Here is a 21,500-nt window from a genome sequence, read left to right as displayed (position 1 = left end):
CTTGAATTTAAGGATAGATCCACTTACCAAATGTCCTTACCTACCAGCACTCCTTATCTCGAGAAGGCTGGGTTCTCGATAGTCCATGTTCTAACTGCTCCCTATGTTTCAGTGTTCGAAATGCTGGTCTGCGCCAGACAGTGTGCGCGACGCAAGTCGCTCACACTTACGTTCGGCGAGTTCTGCGTGTTCGCGGCCGAGCTGCGAAGGCATTCGAGGCAGGTCAGACAGTGAGTAACGATTTATTTACAAAAAGTAAAATTTAGAAACTTGACTTATATTAATATTACTATGCACACGTCACTTCAAAGACAGGTTGATGATAGTTAGTGTTCCCTAGTGTTAATGGTAATTTACTAACAAATAACTTATTTAAATTTTCATAATGTTCTAAAAAGTATGTATGAGCGAAAATATTCGGTCTCCGTAACATTTCTTCCATACTAAGAGAGAAACAACAATTTTGGGAAATTACGACAAAGTAGTCGGCATGACCCTATTTTTATCAGTGTGCATTTTTTGTCAGTGTAATAAAGCACAACACTACCTGATGTGTTGTTTTAAAATCGGCACGCAAGTTCATTATACATTGCCAGCTCGATTTAGTGTTATTTATAACGTGGCACCGTGCGCACGTTAAATAAGGTTAAGACTGTATACAAATTGAATGCAATAAAGTCGTAAATGTTGCCCCATTTGTCCTCTGCGGACATGAATCAGTATTATTTCGTCAATGACGTTTAAACCCGTCCGCTTGTTCGTTCTTGAACCACAGCTGACTATAGGGTTACCGACTTATTAATACTTTGCGGTTAATAAAAGTGTCGACTCCAATCAGTCCGACCTGCAGTAAATTTATATTTGACAAAATCTTTACTTATTTACTTCCGGTAGGCCTGACGATGATTCATAAGTTTTCTGAACAATATTGCGGTTATAAAGTTGGTTACCTTAATGGTTAATAAATTTAGTATTTATTCGCACATAATCACATTAATCACACATTTCTTTTCTATCCTTTTAATACTTAAGATACTCGCCTCAAGGTACAGGACATAGTTCTTTCCCATAGATTACAGGAAAACCTATAAGAAGGTAAAGTGTGAAACCATCTTTTTTTTAGGGTTCCGTACCCAAAGGGTAAAACGGGACCCTATTACTAAGACTCCGCTGTCCGTCCGTCCGTCCGTCCGTCCGTCCGTCCGTCCGTTCGTCCGTCCGTCTGTCACCAGGCTGTATCTCACGAACCATGATAGCTAGACAGTTGAAATTTTCACAGATGATGTATTTCTGTTGCCGCTATAACAACAAAAACTAGAAACAGAATAGTATAAAGATGTAAGTGGGGCTCCCATATAACAAACGTGATTTTTGACCGAAGTTAAGCAACGTCGGGAGGGGTCAGTACTTGGATGGGTGACCGTTTTTTTTTCCTTTTTTTGCATTATGGTACGGAACCCTTCGTGCGCGAGTCTGACTCGCACTTGTTTAATAGCCTATATTGTGTCCCACTGCTGGAAACCATCTTACGAAATTAATTTAAAACTTTGTAAACGATAGTGTGATGAACGTAACCCTTGAGGCGCCAGTCTGACTCGCACTTGCCCGGTTTGTTTTTTTTTTTTTCATTTCAATAGTCGAGAAATGTATGAACAATATAAATATGATATCATGACAACATAACTATGTGTTTTATGTGAAAATGTGGTAGTTTTATACTGGGCTTTTAAAAATAGTTATTTACGATACAAGTGCAAAAAATAGGAAATTCGAATTACCTATTAGCACGCGTATCGTACAACTTTTTACCTTACATATGGATATGACCCTTTAAATTTTCGACGTAGTTACGTAATGTGCTTATTATAGCACCTGGTGTCGTAATGTAGCACCAGATGTACCGTAACGGTAAGGTTTCCATTATGCTCAGTTAGTAGCAGAAGTAGCTATAGTTATTTGTACAACAAGAGATCAAAGTTTGATATTTCTTCGAGTGCTTATTTTGAGTCCCGTGCAAGCGAAAGATTCTATGAATCTAATTTAGAATCGTGAGCGTCGTAAGGGATTCAAAAGCGCACGAGATGTAAATAACTTTGATCTCGTGTAGTACACAAAATTTTTCACCCTAAGCAGTGAGAACATACCTAGAGGGACAGAGATAATAGAACCCAAGTATATCGAACTTGTATTAGACCCCGCATGTTGAAATGACATTTGACTATAAAGGTCACTTGAATGTCATTTTGTCTCACTCAGTGAGCAAAATGCGATTTTGCTCACTGAGTGAGACAAAATGACTCCGTGAGCATAATCGCATTTTGCTCACTGTTTTTAAGAAGCAAAGTACCCTTGTTCGAGCTGCTGAGGTGAAAAAGTATTTTTCACATCACCTAATCAGAAAATGGATTTTTCTTCCCTGCTAGGAGGGATCAAAGTAGCACTTTTCTGTTCAACGACATTTCATTGCCAGTATAAAATATTTATATAATTAACTATGAACATCGTATGTACAGCCTGGCAAAAAAGAGTAGAAATTAAAAAGTGGCAACACTGTAGTGTCAACACTAAGATTTTTTTTTATTTTCTTCATAGTTGATGTGAAAAGCAGTATGTGTCACACGGTATCAAAATTATTACGTCTTGGGCGTTAACACTTGAATCCCTCATTACGCTCAGGATTCTATTGTAGAATCCATCGCTTCATGCAGGATTCAATGTACGCCCTTGACGGAAATATATCATTTTCATCCCTTGTAACACAAACTACTATTCTACATTCGCCCTTACTTTACGCAAATTTTGTATTTAGATTAAATCGGGATAGTATTAGTATTATACTTAATAGGACAACGTTTCTGCCGCCTTAAAATACTAGTAGTTTTTATCCGAACTCCTTCAACCAAAACCGTGTACATATGTAAGAAGCACACTCACTCTTCAAACAACATGTTGAGTGACTCACTCCATTCATCTCCCCCGTGTGACGTTCGTTCGAAAGCCAACTATCGAATCTGATCTTAACAATCGGAGTAAATGCAATATGCCATCATTACGCATTAACAATGCACTGTTTTGTTTCTAATTTCAGTTTTCATTCGCAGGAGTCCAAACAAACCGGAGTCACCGCAGTGGAACGTAGAGAAGGAGTTTAGGGAGAGGGAGACGATATGCAAACCCAATATCGGTAAGCTATCTGAAACAAATACTACAGAATGATATTTTGATGTAAGGTCACACTACAACTGAATGTTTTTCTTTTCTAACCTAAACGTCATGAAATATTGGCTGCATCATATATTTCTGCTGCTGCCGCTGATTTGACCTAATAAAAGTTGTCTATGGGACAGTGGGGACAGCCATCTTTTTACCACCTGTGCACCTCGAGAATGGCCACATTAAAGAAAGTCTACAGACTGCAAAAGCTTTTGTTGTTCCGGTGAATGTTGGTTGTCTCTTTGTTTAATGGTTTAAAAGCGATTGCATTTTTTCGTTGTGTCTTTTACTTCTGTCAATTTTATATCCAATTTTAATTCGAATTTAAGTAGGTTTTTACTCTTTTTACGCTGTGGCAGTCATATTGCATTTCAATCATGTTTGACGTGGCTGCACTTCATTGAACTTTCTTCCTTCCAACTTCACAAGTAGGTAATTCGAGTCGCAAATTGGTCGTAAACGCTTTATCGAACACGGAATGACATCATGCTATGTCGTAAATACACTTCCTCAATAAATATTTGGATTTTCTTTGTCGCTCAAGTACGTGAACTAAAGTTTGCACATAAATGTCTCCTAGAAGGTCGATCGGAGACGGCGTCTCGCAATCAGACATGCAATGAGTAAACTTTCCGCACGGTACCAATCCAGAAATACCCGGCAGTCCCAGTGGTGCGGCCTCGGCATGCGCTCGGCGCAGCAGTGCGGCGTCGTCGCCGGCCCACGCCTCGTCTGTCGTCCACGACCGTCGGTTTCGCCGTAGTTCATAGTACGCATTCAACCCCCCCTCCTCATTCTACTCTTTGGCCAAGTCCTACACTATTGGGGATATTCATCGGTAACATACGTTTCTGCAGCGTTCATTATAGTGAAGTTGATTGAGCCATTTTGTTGTGACTTTTTTACCAAAGAGAGTATCTTGAGTAGGAGACATGTTGGATAGTGAAACAGCTTAACCCATAATTGAAGTTTAAAAAGTTCTAAATTGCTGATATTCGTAAAATTTAAATTTTACGTGAATGACAGTCATAAATTATAATCAATCCGGTTCAATGCGACAGGTCGTTTCACCTTAATATATAAAACAAAACATGTTCAACTGTTCGATCATTATTAGCTGCCGCCTTGAGCCTCACCGTGTCACGGGCATCGCGGCGACGGCGCTTCTGAGCAAAGTGAGTACGAGTACTATCGATCGGGGATGTCGAAATACTCCGCAATAGCTCACGGCAATCATAACAACAATACATTCAAAGGGCATACGATCATCGCTCGTTACGTATCTGTTTTATTGTTTTTACTACCTACTTATGCAACCGCTCTACCGGTTCGTTCGTATTTTGCACTCGCGACTACGGTGATGCGTCCGATTTGCGTCAATCTCCCATAGCATCTGAGTAATAAGTTATTATAGGTCCAGGTGGATGTTTTTGTATTTGGTTTTATAGTTAATTTAGAACCTCCTACTTTTCGTTTACAATTCTGTACTTGACACTTTTTAAATCCTGTTATAAATGTGAAAGTAATTCTGTCTGTCTGTCTGTTACCTTTTCACGATTAAACCTGAACTGATTATGATGAAATTTGGTTTGTAGCATGCAGACGAAGTCGCGGGCAGAAGCTAGTTCAAGTGTAACCTGCAATAAGTAACTTTGCTGCCCAACTGCCCTTTATGTTACAATGGAACTATTGTCGTTTGAATCAACTATAGGTATAACAATTAATACACACCTATTATTGTTAAACGAAATTAAACGAAACTTGTGCAGCAAATATCACGAAACTGGCCTTGCTAGTTAGTCTCTCCTTCTCCTGGGATTTCTGTTCGTTAACTGTAGATACAGTCAAGTGTAAAAATATGGGTGCACACATCATACTCAAAAATATGTCCTATAGCTCTTATGTCAGCGAATTAAGAACTATGGGACATATTTTCGAGTAAGTTGTCTACATCCATATTTTTACACTTGACTGTACATATATATATTAGTATGATACATACTATATGCTCAGCGTAATATGTAAAATCCGCTTAAAATTTAGTTATAAATATATGCAAAATAATACATATTTAAAATTTAGTTAAAAACATATACGTAATAAATCATAAACATAGAGAATAGATAAGTTGCCTAGGCTGTGACGTGCAGGTGATCTGTGTGACACATAGTAATACTGCAGATGTATATGCAGTAATGTGGCGCTAAAGGTTTGAGAACCGGCGCGGCGTGGCCTCTAGGCTCTTCCGCACGGACTATAATCGGAGTACGGAAGTGTCGTGGCGATGCGCCGCAGCAGCGCCCTGCGACGCGCGCCCACGGATTTGGACGTCGGACATCGCAAAACAGACCGTTCATTGCCGTTTACGCTACACATAGAAATATTGCGAAAACAACGCGCGTCAGCTTCCTTATCACCCGGAACTATGTCACTTATACCGTACTACAGTATTTTGACCTCATTTCAATTATGAAGGATAACACTCTGGAGTCTGGTTTCCTTGTAAACAATACTATCAATATCATGATATTATACATCTCCGTATTTACCTTTTATGCATTATTTTTTTTTTCTAAAATGATTTAAGTTGTAGGTGTTTTTTAATTTTTATAGACATAATAGGAGAGTTTTATTAGCTACATGGACAATATTTTTACGAAATATTTTCATAAGACATTGAGATCTTTTTTTAATATGTATGTATTTATTTTTTTACCAAGTCACCTTTGAATGTCTCTTCAGTAAAATAAATAGTAGATTGTACAACAAGGGCATAAAGTGACCCATATGTACCCGAGGCAATTTTTTGGTCTGAGCGAAGCGAAGACCAAAATAGTAGACGAGAGTAAAAATGGACATTTATGCCCTTGTTGTACACTCTGCTTTTCACTTCGATTGCGAGGAAAATAAAATTATATTTTTCACCACAATTTACACCACGAAATTGTCGTAAAGCGAAAGAACATAATACATAACCAATTCCCGCCAACTAACTTTTTAATTTATTTTTTTAATTTTTAACATGTGATCAGAGTTTCAGACGCTTGGTTTTCTGCCAAGTCAAACATTTCGGAGCATTTTTGAACGATAATCGACTCCTATTTTATGTCATTTACTAAATTTAATGACAGAAAATACGGATTTCTAATAAATTGTAGCAAAAATAAAATAATATAACAAGTTTTGTCATCTACACAATTTTATTGCTCAGTAAAATTGTGCAATATGTTTTAACTGTTTGGCTGTTGAGACCGATTACCTTAGTCTTAGAAGAAAATTTTACTTTTATGCTCTAGAGCATAAAATGCGATTTTATGTCGTCTACGCACGACATAAAGGTGCACTTTTTGAGCATGAGAAGTGAAAATTAAATATTATAATACCGTGCAATTCAATTGGTATTAAAACTTTGGTGTCAGTCCGTATTCAACAACAATAACGTCGCGAAATGTATCCTTTATCCAGGCCTCTAAGTTTAGTCATCGCCGTATTCACGCATATATGTAACGCAAGTGTCGTTAAGACAAGGTAACCTATAACTGGTTTTGTAGATGAGCTTGTATTTAATCAATACAATGGTTGTCTTTATGGAGCTTTAGATATAACGGAATATTTTAAAATGCGGAATTGGCTAGCAGTTGTGTAGAAACGGCGAGAAGTGGCGTTCAGTTGGCCGCCGACCGTCCGACGGTGGAGAGCGCGCACGGTGCGGATGCCGCTGCCCGACGATCAGCCGCAGCCATGCCGCCAACCACCATGATCGTGCCTTGTGCGTCTTGCTTACTATTTTTTTATAAGATATCAATAAAAGTCCTAGTGTACTACGACAGATGCTATTCTCTACCGCTCCGCGCGTAAATAACCGCTCCCGCATTTCAGAAATAAACAAAACATTTCTCCGCCTACGTATTTTTCTCCATCTCTTATGCTGTGTTACAAAGTGATGTATCTGAGCGGATCTCGTATTAAATCGCGTTTATTCTTTGTGATGTTTTGCCAGTCATGGATATCCTATTCGGAGCAGTACAAAATAAAAAATGATCAGTTCAGTCGCTTGTTTGTTTTTGTTTTGAAAGTGGCGCCATTCGTGAATGATTTGACTTCCGAGTTAATGTTATGTTCCTTAGTTGAAATTTATCAATGAATATTAAAATTTTACAAGTTACTATTATTATTTAAGTTTTAAAGGATGTACATACATAATTCGTAAGTAGTAGATACCATTAAAATATATTTGTTGTTGTTTATGTACGCACACGTGCAAATGTAGATCTTAAGACAACAATAAGACAGAAGCAGAGACTCTATTAGTCAATCAATAACCCGATATCCTATTGCCAATAAAAATATACAAACCAAAGCGAATTTTTAATATAGTAGACTGGTGCCAAATATTTGTCTAGTTAGATTGATTTGTATCTTTCAGTTTGGTCTATAAGTTGGAGTAGGTGTGCTTCATTCAACACGTGGTCTGTGCCATAGGTGTCTATTTTAATCTATTCAGATGTGTACTGGCAACAACACAATATCACCGTCATCATTATTATCTTAATTCTGTTCGTGGCCTAATTTGGAACATAAGAAAGCCGGCTTCATAGTTTGAGAGCACTTTATAAGTTCTTATCGAGTCATCTATTCGAAAGTAGGCGCACGTTCGTATGAACCGCGCCGACAATTTGCAGCCCACGCAGTCGATGCTCATCAATCATGAACGATGAGTGGGCAGGTTGAACGAACCGGCACACCGCTCACCTGACCTGACCGCGATGCTTTAGAATCAAGGTGTACTGTCCTTTATTCTCTTCCTGCAGCTCCACGTAGTCTTGCCCCAGTATCTCGGCTCATTTATATTTCCATTTAAAAGTACAGCATTGATCAACGATGGTGATTGGTTTCGTATTAAACGGTAATGGGTCTCGTTAAAGGTTGTCCGTGTCGTGCGAAGCGCTGATCATTGGTTGCTTACTGCTGCGGTTCAAGCTCACGCGCGATTGCGTGCCGGACCCCACTACAATTGTTAACAATTAACTGTATTTCTTTTGCGTGCCTCGTACCCATCTCTACAAATAGGGTCAACTCAGCTGTTCATCTTTACTTTCTTGTACTCAAGTCATGTTTAGATATAATGAAGGCGCCAGGACGGTATGGAAACTGTCTGTTCAATATGAGACAAACCTTACGTTATTTATTCATACAAAACCTACTATTTCATTGCTTACTATTAGAGGATTTGTTTGGTTTTGGCATGGAATAAGTGACTAATGTGGTATGTTGCGCAGGCAGCGAGGCGTCGTCGCTGGACTGCGAAGTGTTCCTCGGAGGGTCCTGCAACCCCACCACCTGGCGGAAAGAGATCGCTATACCTAAACTGAAAAAGATGGGCATCACGTACTTCAACCCCGTAAGTTCACTCACTTCATCTCCAACCACAAAAGTTGCATGCACATTTCATTAACAAACTTAATAGGAACTCATTCTATAAATTGATCTTCGTGTTTTGGGCCCATAACCGGGATACCGTTATACAGATTGCGGCTAATATGGTCGAACTTTTATCGACTGTCATCGGAACCGTCCATTCCTACCAAGTGCAAGAGACAGTCTTACATGATAGACCATAAAATAGTGATTCCAACAGTTTTTTTTAATTGAGAATGTGTCAACTTGTGATTACTTAATCGTGCACTAAGATCCATTGACCAAAACTCTTACCATTTAAGAGATTTGATGAATTGATTTTCAATAATCGTGAATATTATATTCCACTATGCCTATTATGGTAATACCTTTAGTTTAGAGCATCCATGCATTTATACTTACTTATTTATTAAAAGTCTATACGCGATAAACAAGACCTAGTCTAGTAAAGTCTAAATAAGGCAAGGTTTATAATTTATAATGAAACATCCGTGATCGATTTCATTGACCTTTAAGCCTATGATTCTATGAGTTGTTTTTAACCAATACAGAACTCCGCATTACGACACTCGCCCAATTCAGCTGGACGCCCTATAAGGGCAGGAACCGATACCATTTTTACATAGTCGATCGCCTTGGCAGGTTTTTCGTTATCCATTTTGATGTTGTCAATATCCGCACAGTTATTTAACACAAGAAATTTAGGCATTTTAAATTTAGACACTTGCTTCTATATTGTCATTGTGAAAAGCTACAAAATATCATAGGTTTTATTTCATTTGCTCTAGATATTAATTAACCTTTAAGAAATAATGATCGTTTAGCCGTGAATATCCTTTACTATCAACGGCATCAATGCATTCAAATAAGGCTAGTTTCTCAAAGCGAGTTTAAGTTTTGTTGTTTTCTGTGTTTCCTGAATACCAAAAAAAACAATGAGATTGAGCAATTTACTGCCATTGAAGTACAAAACTAGTCAGATTGAGAAAATTGAGTAGTAAACAGGTTGAAGAATCTGTTCTATAAAAACATGATATATAGTGGGGAAAAGTCCTGTCTGTGAGGTCCTAGATATTCACTTAGTTTCTTGCACGTTACGGCAAGCCCTGTAGACAACAAATGTTTGCTTACCAGCAAGTGGAGAACTGGTCGACGGAGCTGATGGAGCGCGAGCACCGCGCCAAGTCGGACGCGCGCGCGCTGCTGTTCGTGCTGGACAGCGAGACGCGCGCCATTGCAGCCAGCGTCGAGGCGGCACTCATCGCCGCCACACCCAAGCTGCTGCTGCTCGTCATGCGCCCCTACTCGCGCCACCAAAAGATCGCCCAGGAGGCTATCACTGATGAGTCAGTTTACCATTCTTACTTGCACGATTCAAGGCCACCCCATACCGGACCGCATGACGCGTAATTCAGCACGGTTTCGCCCCGCCCGAACTTTCTCACGAATGCGTAGGGTATGCTACGTAAGCGCTGTACTATTCAGTAACCCGCAGCCGTGTTGCATTACGCATGTGGTATGAGTTTTACTTCAGTTCCACCATCCCCGTTCTATCACCGAGCCTGGCGGGACGGGCCTGGGCCTGGGGCGCTTGATTTGATTAGGGGCAGTTCAACTTTTCATGGTGATATTTTAGCAACTTTAACTTCGACATAACCAAACCTTAAATACTGACATTTTAGATTTGTAGTGTAGGAAACACTTAACTGACCATATGTAGAGCAAATCAAAGCGAAAAAGGTACGTATGGTTATTTTAAGTGTGTCACTAGATCGATGAGATGATGAACTTTATTTACTAGGAATAAAGTTTTGGGGTACATTTGTTTTTAATTTGTGTACCGCCAACCGTGGCAACATTAGGTAACACCTTCTTTAAGCAACTTTACCAGTCTTCCCTTTGTAAAAAATATGGCATTTACTGAATATAAATAACTTATAATAACGTTAGCTTTTGGTCTTTTTAGCAAGCAATGTTTCTTGTTGGTACTAAAGGTATACGTGAAGTTGCTTACAGAATGTTGCCGCGTTTAATGGTAGGTACTGCGTTTGTGTTGGTTGGATTGATTGACAAAATAAGCAAGCGAGCAAATATTTCAGAGCTGTGCGATTTGACTTTGATATCGCTGCATGTTTGTTTGCGATAGAGCGGAATGACAATGCGAGTTTTTGATAATGATTGTGTTCATATTTTTTTTCTTTATGTGAAATATTGAGATATCAATCTGCAGAGAGGGGAACTGTACGAGCGAAGCCCGACGATCTTAATTATTTACCATTATTTTCAGAGAGTACATTGAGCTATCGCGAGCGCGTGCGACGTTAAAAGAAGCCGTAGAGAGAAGAGGTTTGCCCACTTTCCATGACATTTCGTCGGCGCTCGACAGCGCCGGCGAGGTGCTCCGAGGGCGGAACCTGACACACCCGCGCCACAACATCGGGAACTACATCCACCGCCTGCGGCGGCTGTACGACGCGGCGGGAGGCCGGAGCGCCAGACTGCCGCGCCAGCGCGCCGTGGACGCGCTGCAGGAGGCCACGCGGGTGCCGCGGGACGTCGCCGAGAGGAGCCTGCCCGCTGCCGTCGACCCTGTAGACTTTGACACCTTCTGCGCGGCCGTTGCTGAAATCGCAGCTGACTCAGGTTAGTGCTACGATCAATTGTTATTATGGAAAAGTTTCATTGTCACTACCACACTCTTATCTAGTTACTTATGTAAATAAAGTATTGAATCAGCTAATTCTTAAACAACTACATACATACATGTAAGTCTATGTGAGAGTCATTTAGACTTACAATTACAAAACGAACGATTTGGTTTCACATATTGATAGTGTGTGCTACTTTTTCTGATAATTCCAACCTATCAGTAATTTCACGCAATAAGCTTGAAGATAAATTTCCTTTAACTGCGCAATGTTACATTATGCATTTGGTAGTAGTGTTTTATCTTAAATACGATAAGATTTGATAGTAATCGTAATACAGCGTAAACGGCGCTTAGAACGTGCCACCTTGTAGTTCCATTGCGTGTGTGAAATTGGAATAGGTATTACCCGAATTGATAAAAGCTGAGAAAACCTTTTCTAATACTGAACATTATAATTTGTTTGATAGTTGAATGAAAAAAAAAAAACAAATTTGTTCATTATGAAATACGCGTACAGGTTTTTAACTATGAAAATTGGAACCGTAACAAACCAAAAAAACCGCCCAAGGGCATGTAGGGCCACACTCAGTGTAGGATTCCGTAGGTATTTACCCGTCCGTCACAATAATATAGGCAGCCTTGAATATTAGTTGATTTTTCTGTTTACTAAAAAGGGAAGACTTGTGGGATAACTCAAAAACGGTTTTACCGATTATGTTACCTATTAAATGTATCTAATTCTGTTGTATGTATTTGCCTGCCTGCTTAGGCGGGTAAGTGACGTCACCACGAATAGTAAACGCCAAGGATTCAGCGATCCCACGCGACAAAACTTGGTCGTAGTTAATTGTCCATGTGGAGGTCCCCAATAAGGCATGTACGTATAAGTACTACTACTTTCGACAATGTTTTTATTTAATAACATAATTGAATAGTCTAATAATCCATAAGCAGGACATATAGGTAAAACTAAACCGTCGTTCATTCATACGTCAAAAATAAAGTTAAAGACGCAATTTTGAAGTTTGTCATAATAGGGAATATTAGGCAAAGCTCTACGTAGGTGGCGTAACTAGTACACATACAGTAAACAAACATCAATGACACATCATACGTAACTACGTCAATCACATGGCCTACCGTGAAACACGACAATCGAAAGTTCGGTTTCTGCCTCTCTATCACTCTTGCATATTCGAGCGATAAAGAGGCAGATAACTAAATTTAGATTTTCGCGTTTACCGGTAGGCCCTTGTTAAGAAACCGCCTTGATGCATCAATGTCATATTTTATTGTCTGTGAAAACTTGTCAAAAAACAGTTTAAGGCACAGTGAATTTCTATGAATTTACTAGAGTACTACTGCTGCACTCTGGCGGCAGAACATTGCAGTAATATCCCCTATTGACCGATATCTTATTTCTGCTTATTTTCAGTCATCAGACTACCGCGCATATATACACGTGTCCAATCAAAGGGTACCTTTTAGAATGTCAACACTATGAATTAATTCCTATAAAATAAATACGTCAGTGTTATAGCCTTTGACAACTCCCTCCACCCTAATTTTATTTAAGTACCCTACCACGTTATTCAAGTTTCGGATTTACGTCACTCTCAATACTCGTAAATGTACTAACTGCTATTTAAAAAGGGTTTATTAAAAAAATACTAGGTATTTATCTTCTCAACATTTAGCTGAGCTTTCGTTTGGTGGAATTAGATGTAGCCAACAGCCAACTATGCTGTAGACTATCGTGTTTCGACTAGCGACGTGGGTGGTCTATTACCGTGAAGCAGTCGGGATCCCACCGGGTTCGTGTGACAGTTCTTGTTATTATCGCTCTGCTAACATGCCTCTTGACGTCATTAATCTTAACACGTAGAATACTCCTTAAATTCTAGATGTTATGGCAATGTTATCCAGCAAGTCTTTTTGATTTTGGAGTATGGCTCAATTGAAGTAAACACCTCATTCATTACCATAAGGTGTTCTAACCCTGCCCTCCTGCTAGATAAGATATCCACATCAGAAATTGAAAAATCAATCAATAAATAAATATCATATCAAAATATTAACGAACATAATCCGCACCGGTCTAATAATGGACAATAAGAACAGGATTTAGTAAATTAAAAAATACATTACGGAAGTGATCAATAATATTTATTCACTTAAGTTTTTAAGAAGCAAAAAGTCCCACATGGTCGCTTGCCATAAGGACGTACGCTTTGACAGGCTATTCGTATAAAGATACAGTTAAGCAAATCTCGTCGTTATGGTAAACGACAAAGTGGGACCTTTAACCTGGCTTCGATACATATATATAATATATACTTTTCAGTAGTATTGTCAATATTACGTAGTACCGTCATACACATGTGAGTACTGCCACGATGTTCCAAGAACTCAGTTGTGATGCATTGCTTAGCTCATTCCCAAGCGGTATTCTCACGGGCGCTACGTCATACTAACGCACCGGTAGGTACAGGTACCTATGATGTTAGATCATTACTGCTGACCTATCTTGATTGTCTCATTTGTCTCTAATACTTATTTCTCATGCACCAACAGGTCTTCTCATATTTATTTTAGATAAGACAGACGAAGACAGTATAAACGTAAAATACAGTATGACGCCCTAATGTCGTAGGAATAAATTGGGTCGTTCTAAATGACGAATTTAATTCGCGTTAAGATTTATTTCATACGTATTATTGGTAAAATCCCAAAGAACCTGCTGAACGAGGAAACCCAGTGGTCTCGATTAGGAAGCTTGGCAGTGACTCGCAATGTGTTTTTTTAAAGGGCCCAGTCAGTCGCCGCGGGCAGAAGGGGTGGCCGCTCGCCTGCGGCGCGCCTTCCGTTCCTTCTGCGACAGGTTCTCCCCGCTCGCCGCCGGTGCGTGTACGCTGCTGTACACAAGGCTTTTGCTTGTTCACTCAGACATTTTCAATGCATTTTATCTAACATTTGCATCATACAAAAGGGGCTCATTCAGAGGCACCCTTGAAATGTTTAGCAATTTAGTTGAACTTTTTTTTTATTCACTTCGTAAGCTTATAATTGGTTGGTAATCACGTGCTTTACACAAATCTTTAACCGTGCTTTAATCGGAAGTGGCTATTTGAACGCACGGCCATCGGAACCAACCTTTAGTACCTATGTTATTGCTGTTATTGGGCAGGTAGGTAGGTACTGAAATCATTAAACTGCCGGGAGAGAATCATCTGAGTAATGCTATTATCAAAACTATGTTCCTTATATTAAGTTCGGTAAACAAGTTTGTTTCGTGAGGAAACCGGACTAATCTCAATAAGGCCTAGTTTCCCCTCTGGGTTGTAAGGTCAGATGGCAGTCGCTTTCGTAAAAACTAGTGCCTACGTCAAATCATGGGATTAGTTGTCGAGCGGACCCAAGGCTCCCATGAGCCGTGGCAAAATTCCGGAATAACGCGAGGGAGAAGGAGGGAGAAACAAGTTTGTTTCATCAAACAAAACTAACGCGAAAGTATCCACGTGTGTAGGTACACGTCAAAATTTGTACATGTATAGTACATGTTGATAATGATATTGATATGATAGGACGGCACACATATTATGATTTATTTATTTATAGTAATTACAGTATTTCTAACATAGCTTGGGTACGGTGGCAGCTGTAGTCTCAGTACAATTTTGCTTTTTACGGTTAAAACTGTATGGAGATGACAGCTTAAAAAAAATTAAATTAAATAATAATTTATTTCGGAATTAAGTTATACCTAGTCCATTAACCCCTGGCGCAAAAAGAGGGGTGTTATATGTTTGACGCTAATGTCTGTCTGTGGCATCGCGGCTCTCAAATGGATGTACCGATTTGGATGCGGTTTTTTTACGTGATACATAGCGAGTTTCTTTGCGGTGGTTCTTAGCTATATTTGACAAAAATCGTTTCAAACTCATTCTCTTTCGTTTCGAGTATCAGCTCTTTTCCAAAATGATGTAAGGCATTTTTGGCATAAAGTTGTTTTTATTGGCATATAGCGTATGGTTTTTATTTTATTTAATCGTTATTTTATTAGCGCCATCTCTGATAAATCGATCTAATAGTTCTTAGAGTCGACAATCAAAATTGTTTTGGAAATGTTTCATTATTATAAAAAGTATATACTTCTGTTTTGTTTGTGTTCCGCTTTTCATATTCCTAAGATTGGCATATCGTTCTAAAAAATACGAGTGTAGTGTGTTTAGCTACTCGTACATATTTAAGACTGATACAACAAATCGGCACTACTTTGAAAAAATCTCGTATCTCACACTGCTACTCAAAGTTGAAACGCAGTAACTCTGTATGCATCCCAAACATAGTTACCACATTTTATTTTTATTGACAGAATAAGATACGAGTTTTTTTCAAAGTAGTGACGAAATGTAGCTCCTTGATCGGAGTCGAGCGTCACGTTCTCATTCAACATTAATAGTTAGGTATATAATAGCTTATCTTATCATTTAGTTACACGTTTCATTTTAAAGTACACGCGGGAGTTTCTCTATAAGCTACGATTACGACATAGCGCTTGTAACGTTATTTAATATTCACGCATTCATAAATCACGTTTTATGGACAACTTTTTTATCATTCCACATTTTGAGCTAATATTATTGTGGTTATAAAATAAGTAAATCCATAGTAAAGAATCCTCATCCTCAGATTATATTTTACCTTTCAATTATTTCAATGTTTATTCTTTTTTTATCCGCGAGCTATGAGGGCATAAATGTTTGCATCTCGATATACTTGACTGCCCGTTACTAAACATCATAGCAGACTAAGGGACTGTTTCACAATAGTATTTTTTTCTTCTAACATACGACAAAGGAATTTAAAAGACATTTATGATAAAAGGGATTCTTATTCAAATGTACCTAATAAAATAATGTTAGTTTATATGCTTTATACATTTTTATTTACTTATACGCTTCTTTTAAAGGCCACTATTATAAATTTTTTTTGTTTTGTATGGCTATAGCTCTTATTTATCTTGACACCTTTTTCATTCCTTCTTTTGGGGTCATCCATTAATTACGTCACACGTTTAGGGGGAGGGAGGGGGTCAAGAAAATGTGACATATTGTGACATGGGGGAGGGGGGAGACACAAACTTTGTGACGTCACTTTAACTTCGTCAGTAACCGAAATTTTTTTGAAATTATTTTATTCGCTGTACATTTAAATAACAAGTTTTTAAAACGATAATCGTTTTTATTCTTTTAATTTTCTTTCCTAAGCAGTTTTGGGTTATAAAATTACTAATATTTATATCGTCAAAAATATTTTGTTAAAATATTAATAATACTTAGGTACTTACTTAATTCGATTTGGCGATTTCGTAGAAAAAATGTGACGTCACACTAGGGGGGAGGGGTTTGCCAAATGTGACCAAATGTGACAAGGGGGGGGGAGGGGTCAAAAAACCTAGAAATTCGTGTGACGTAATTAATGGATGACCCCTTTTAATGTGATTCATTCAATTTTAATTATATCATGTGCATGCGGATCAGCCTTGAGTGAGTGGAACCTTTGAGACTATTGTGTGATGTGTTTTCACTACACCTGTTTCATACTTGGATTAAGAAGAAACATATCTTCTCGTGCATATATAACATCGGTCCTTTTAATCACTATTTCAGAAACTCATACCATGTCACGTACACTACAAGTCAATTCATAATAGCTAGCACGAGATTTTTGGAAAAGCCTACAATTAAAAAAAGCTGTGCTTGTAACACCTAAAGCCAAAAAACGTTACTTTTAGAAGTAACGAGATGAATATGTTGTTCACAGAGAGTCAAAGCCGGAATGGGCGCGAGGAGGCGGGAGCGACGGCGGGCGCAGAGGCGGAGCGCGGCGCGGAGAGCTCGCCGCCCGCCGGCTTGCGCGTGCACAACGCGCGGCTGCGCTCGTGCGGGCGGAAACTTCCTCTCCTTATACCCAAGGTATGGACGGCGGATCTTACTCCGACCTTCGTAGATATCCTGATCTCGCGATAGGTACCTCACTAGTTCGCTACTAAGAACACAACACCCAAAAGGCCCAAAGCCCAAGCCCAAGGTTAAGGGCCCAGGCAAATAAATCTACACAGTAAGGGCCCAGGCAGGGGTCAAGCGGCCAGTTAGTAGCACAGAAAATATGTTTAGTGGCCGTTCAATGTTAGCGTAGTTAATTTATTATCAATCGCCGGAGTTAACGGAGTTCAAATGAGTAAATACATTACAGTACATTTAGGTGTACCAGGCGTTTAAAGTATGTCGTATTTTGACAGAACGGCGGGAACAGAAGTGAACCCGAGAGCGGTGGTGACTCGGTGCTGACGCCCGGCACAGAGCGTCGGCTCGAGGCGCTCCCGGCCATGCTGGGGGCGCCCACCTACGACGTCTACCTCGGCGGAACGTTCCCGGTATGTATGAAAACGAGCGAGTCGGACACCAGTGGCGACGTAGGAGCAAGGGAGAATATATGCATGAACATTTAATTACGACTATTACGTTATTTCCTGGAATATATCAGGACATTTTGTATTCCGAGGGGTGATTCCCAGTTCGATGCGGGCAAAGTCGCAGACAAACGTTCAAAAGTATCTAGTTTTTATGAGTGTTATGCCGAAAACATTTATTATAACATTCAACTTACATGATAACATGTCATTGGAAAGTTTAAGCCTTCTAGAAAACCATTTACTTCCAAAAACTTTGCTGTCTTAGGGATGTAAAAGTTACGTTGGTTTTCAATCATAATAACACTTCCAGTGAATTATGAAGTGTATGCGTTGATCGTATAATAGTGGCTACCTACAGTAATATCAAATGGTCAAAACACTTAAAACATATTAATTTTTTTTTGACTGCCTTTGTATGTAACTATAATTAAAATCAAGAATTCATGGCCCCGTAATGCTTATAAATAATCAATCACAGTAGTCCGGCAACTACTTATTTGGAATCGTTTGTACTATTACACTATTGCTCATATTTTATTTTAGACCATTGAACTATGTAGGTGTGATACAACTTCCGTTCGTTCACTTTTACGCCTCAGGCTATGCAAATGACTCACAAATTTATGGCCAATAGGGGAACATTTTCAACTTTATAACAATTATAACATATAGTTAAATTGATAGAAAATTTGTAAGCAATCTATGTCAAAAAGAGTTAAAATTAAAACAAAATATTACCCTCCGCCTAATGTTTAATGGTTTCATATAAGAGTTCAAAAATCGAATTTAATTTGTGCTTTGACATAAGACTTGTACTACAACGCGGGGAATTACGGGGATAGATGCATGGGTCATTCATATTTCATATAAAGTATTTGATTAATCCTGTGGGAAAAAGATAACAGTATAGTTTACGACGTAATGCAAAATGTATACATACTGGCACATATCGTAACGTTTTTTTAACTAAAATAATAATAAATAAAGGTTTGTAATAGAATTTTTCCTGAAGTCACTTAATTATGTAGAGATTATTAATAATTTGTATTCGTTGTGACAGTCCGGCACCCGTCCCGACGAGACGTTGCGCCGCGAGGGCTACACGTACATAATGCCGCGGCCGAACGACTACGCGCGCATGTACTCGGCGCCGGCGCGACGCTCGGCGCCCGCACACCCCGAGTCGCCGCGGCGTGACAAGAAGCCGCGGCCCATGTCGCCCGAGGCATCCGAGGACGTGACGCTGCGCTCGCGCGACACGGACTCCGCAACCGCGCCCGCCGGCGACCGCCTCAGTGCCAGCGACTTCTACAACGTCACCGATGACGTCACGCCGCAGCCCTTCAAAGGTACACCTCTACCATATCAGCGAAAATTGATTCATGGTCAGTTACTTAGGTACACGAATTCTTTTTCTACTACGAATTATAAAATAAATACCCATATAACATTTATGTAATTAAGTAGACTTAATTAAAATGTTTGATTAATCGTAAATTATACTAATATTACATCAGTCTTATGATCTAATTTAAAAAAATCCCATTTTTTGCCGTTGTTGAGTCACGTAAAACGTTTGTATCGACTAATTTGCTCATAAAGTAGGAATAAACAAGTAATAGAGAATTATAGTGTTATCATCACTGCTTACTAATGAGGAAAATCGGCGGAAAACCCGAAATGTTGTTTAAGATTGACATAAAAAAACGGTTTTGGATATATTGTGACATTTACAAATAAATATACATTAAGTTATTGCGCCGACTGTATTTCCATGATTACTGGACGTATTTACGCATAAACTTTGCAACCCACTAAAATTTCATATAAAGGAACTTAAGGAACGACCGTTATTATTGACAGAAGGTATAGCTATAATTATAATGATAGATACTTGTGGGTTGGAATGGTTATGCGTAATTACGGTCTATTCAAATCTAAAATTAGAAATGATCATTGATTGTTAAATTGACCTGCCAGGTTGTGTCATTTAGCTACGAGATGACAGTAGTCTTACGAACAACATAATATATATAAATGTGATGTTAGAAGGTATATCACCTTCTAACAAGCAATTAAAAAAAAAAAAAAGGTTGCCCGACTAAAGAAACCTAAAGATGATTCTCAAATCCCTATAAATGATACCCCACTCGACATCGTACATCGTAAATTGTTTTTACGCGTCTGATTGTCGCCATATGGTTTTACTTAATTAAATTATTGTCATGTCTTCAATGACACTCGGACAATGTATAGTAGAATTGTAGACAAATCGATTGACGACGTCGCGTTGTCGGGTAAAATAGTAGTTTATATTGTCGTGATATAATGTAGAGCTTTTCAGTCAAGTACCGTGTTAAGGCCACGAAGCTTGATGAGTTGCCTTATTGGGTACGAGATAGAAAAGCTTGATTATATCACTATTGAATACAATACTTTTTCTACGAGTCAACAAAAATAATACTTTAAACTAGTAGAATCATATAGGTATAATAAACAAATCAAAAGTATGCAGCTAAGATCCGCGAGCAGCCGCGATACCTTCATACTCGTATGCGCCCCGTCCGCCGGAGACATGTATAAGTCCCATAATGTTGATAAATGAACTGACTTCGGTTTGGAATAGGAACGTTCGACGAGGACCAGCTGCTGGGGTCGCGCGTGCTCGTGTTCTCGATCAGCGCGGAGGCGCCGTGCTTCGCGACCATGGTGCTGGCGGCGCACTACATGGGCCTGCAGACCTCCAAGACGGTGCTCATCGTGCAGCCCATGGACCCTGCCGCCCCGCATCCGGTAAATACTTTCATTTTCACCGTCATATACCATGTTTCATTGGTTCTGTACCATGATGGTCGTCCTTGGCCAAATAAATGTCTGAAATAGTCCCTTATCTCACAAAGGTTAAGAACTACTACCCTATTTGTAGAGAACTTAAAGAGAACATGCACACTAAGTTAAAGAGATTTTTTCGATTTAAGACCGATTTAAAAACCAATGTTTCATCATCAGTTTTAACTATTTGTAATAATAAGTAATGTTGTTGGTATGTTACATTACAGTACAGCAAAGTAGCCGTGCAGGATTACAACCGAGGGCGGACGTACTTGTCGGACCTGGCGAAGCGGGAGGGCATCCCCGTGTTCGACAACGTGGAGGCGGCCATGGCGTGCGTGCTGGCGCGCCTGCAGCCCGCCGCGTAGCCCGCGCCCCCTGACGACGCGGAGGCTGCTCGCGCGCGACTACAGGTCGCACTCTCCTTCATGGTTAGGATCAGCTGAAGCGGAATCATGTCTGACAATCCTGGACTCGTGGAATGAGTGCAAACTATACGGGTGAATCGTTAAGCGTCGGTACTTACTTCAGCAGGAGATTGTATACGTGAATAAGTGAAAATACGTAGACCGTGCTTGTCTATACGATATGCAGAGACTTCAGTATACATCACATTTTAGTTTTAACAATAACCACTTAGGTTTAAATTTTAGGGAAAAATAGGCTGACTAAACGGATTTTACGTGATTACAATCGCCTGTTGTAATGATACTGTATTTGGAATCGGAAACGACTTCTTTGATGAAGGTGGCACTCAGATTAACACAATTCGCTGTGTATATGACTCTAAGCCGCACTCGAATCACTGACACGTCGATTGATAGAAGCACAAGGGTTGTTGCCAAGCTTAGAATAGTGAATCCTCAACTCCAATCGGAAAGTAGATTGTCTGGAAATGATCACGCGACT

The 21,500-nt window shown here is 39.4% G+C and overlaps 1 protein-coding gene across 11 annotated transcripts in view; it reads left to right on the top strand.

Annotated features, from left to right (window-relative positions):
* Window positions 1-21,240, top strand: part of LOC134804508 (uncharacterized) — a 70,287-nt gene extending 49,047 nt beyond the window's left edge. For 6 of the 11 annotated variants that reach the window (XM_063777586.1, XM_063777582.1, XM_063777583.1 and 3 more), the window contains 11 exons: window positions 113-230; window positions 3,102-3,184; window positions 8,493-8,614; window positions 9,766-9,977; window positions 10,919-11,274; window positions 14,090-14,182; window positions 17,108-17,259; window positions 17,586-17,720; window positions 18,820-19,108; window positions 20,386-20,552; window positions 20,819-21,240. In XM_063777586.1, coding sequence (XP_063633656.1) covers window positions 113-230; window positions 3,102-3,184; window positions 8,493-8,614; window positions 9,766-9,977; window positions 10,919-11,274; window positions 14,090-14,182; window positions 17,108-17,259; window positions 17,586-17,720; window positions 18,820-19,108; window positions 20,386-20,552; window positions 20,819-20,959 — 1,868 coding nt within the window. In that variant the 3' untranslated portion in view covers window positions 20,960-21,240. Of the gene's footprint in view, window positions 1-112; window positions 231-3,088; window positions 3,185-8,492; window positions 8,615-9,765; window positions 9,978-10,918; window positions 11,275-14,089; window positions 14,183-17,107; window positions 17,260-17,585; window positions 17,721-18,819; window positions 19,109-20,385; window positions 20,553-20,818 lie in introns of all 11 variants that reach the window. The other 5 variants (XM_063777589.1, XM_063777592.1, XM_063777590.1 and 2 more) reach the window with 2 other exon arrangements.
* Window positions 21,241-21,500: the final 260 nt, after the last annotated feature.

Source organism: Cydia splendana, chromosome Z (assembly GCF_910591565.1).
Source record: "Cydia splendana chromosome Z, ilCydSple1.2, whole genome shotgun sequence".
Taxonomy (NCBI): Eukaryota; Metazoa; Arthropoda; class Insecta; order Lepidoptera; family Tortricidae; genus Cydia; species Cydia splendana.
This window is presented reverse-complemented; position numbering and strand designations above follow the sequence as displayed.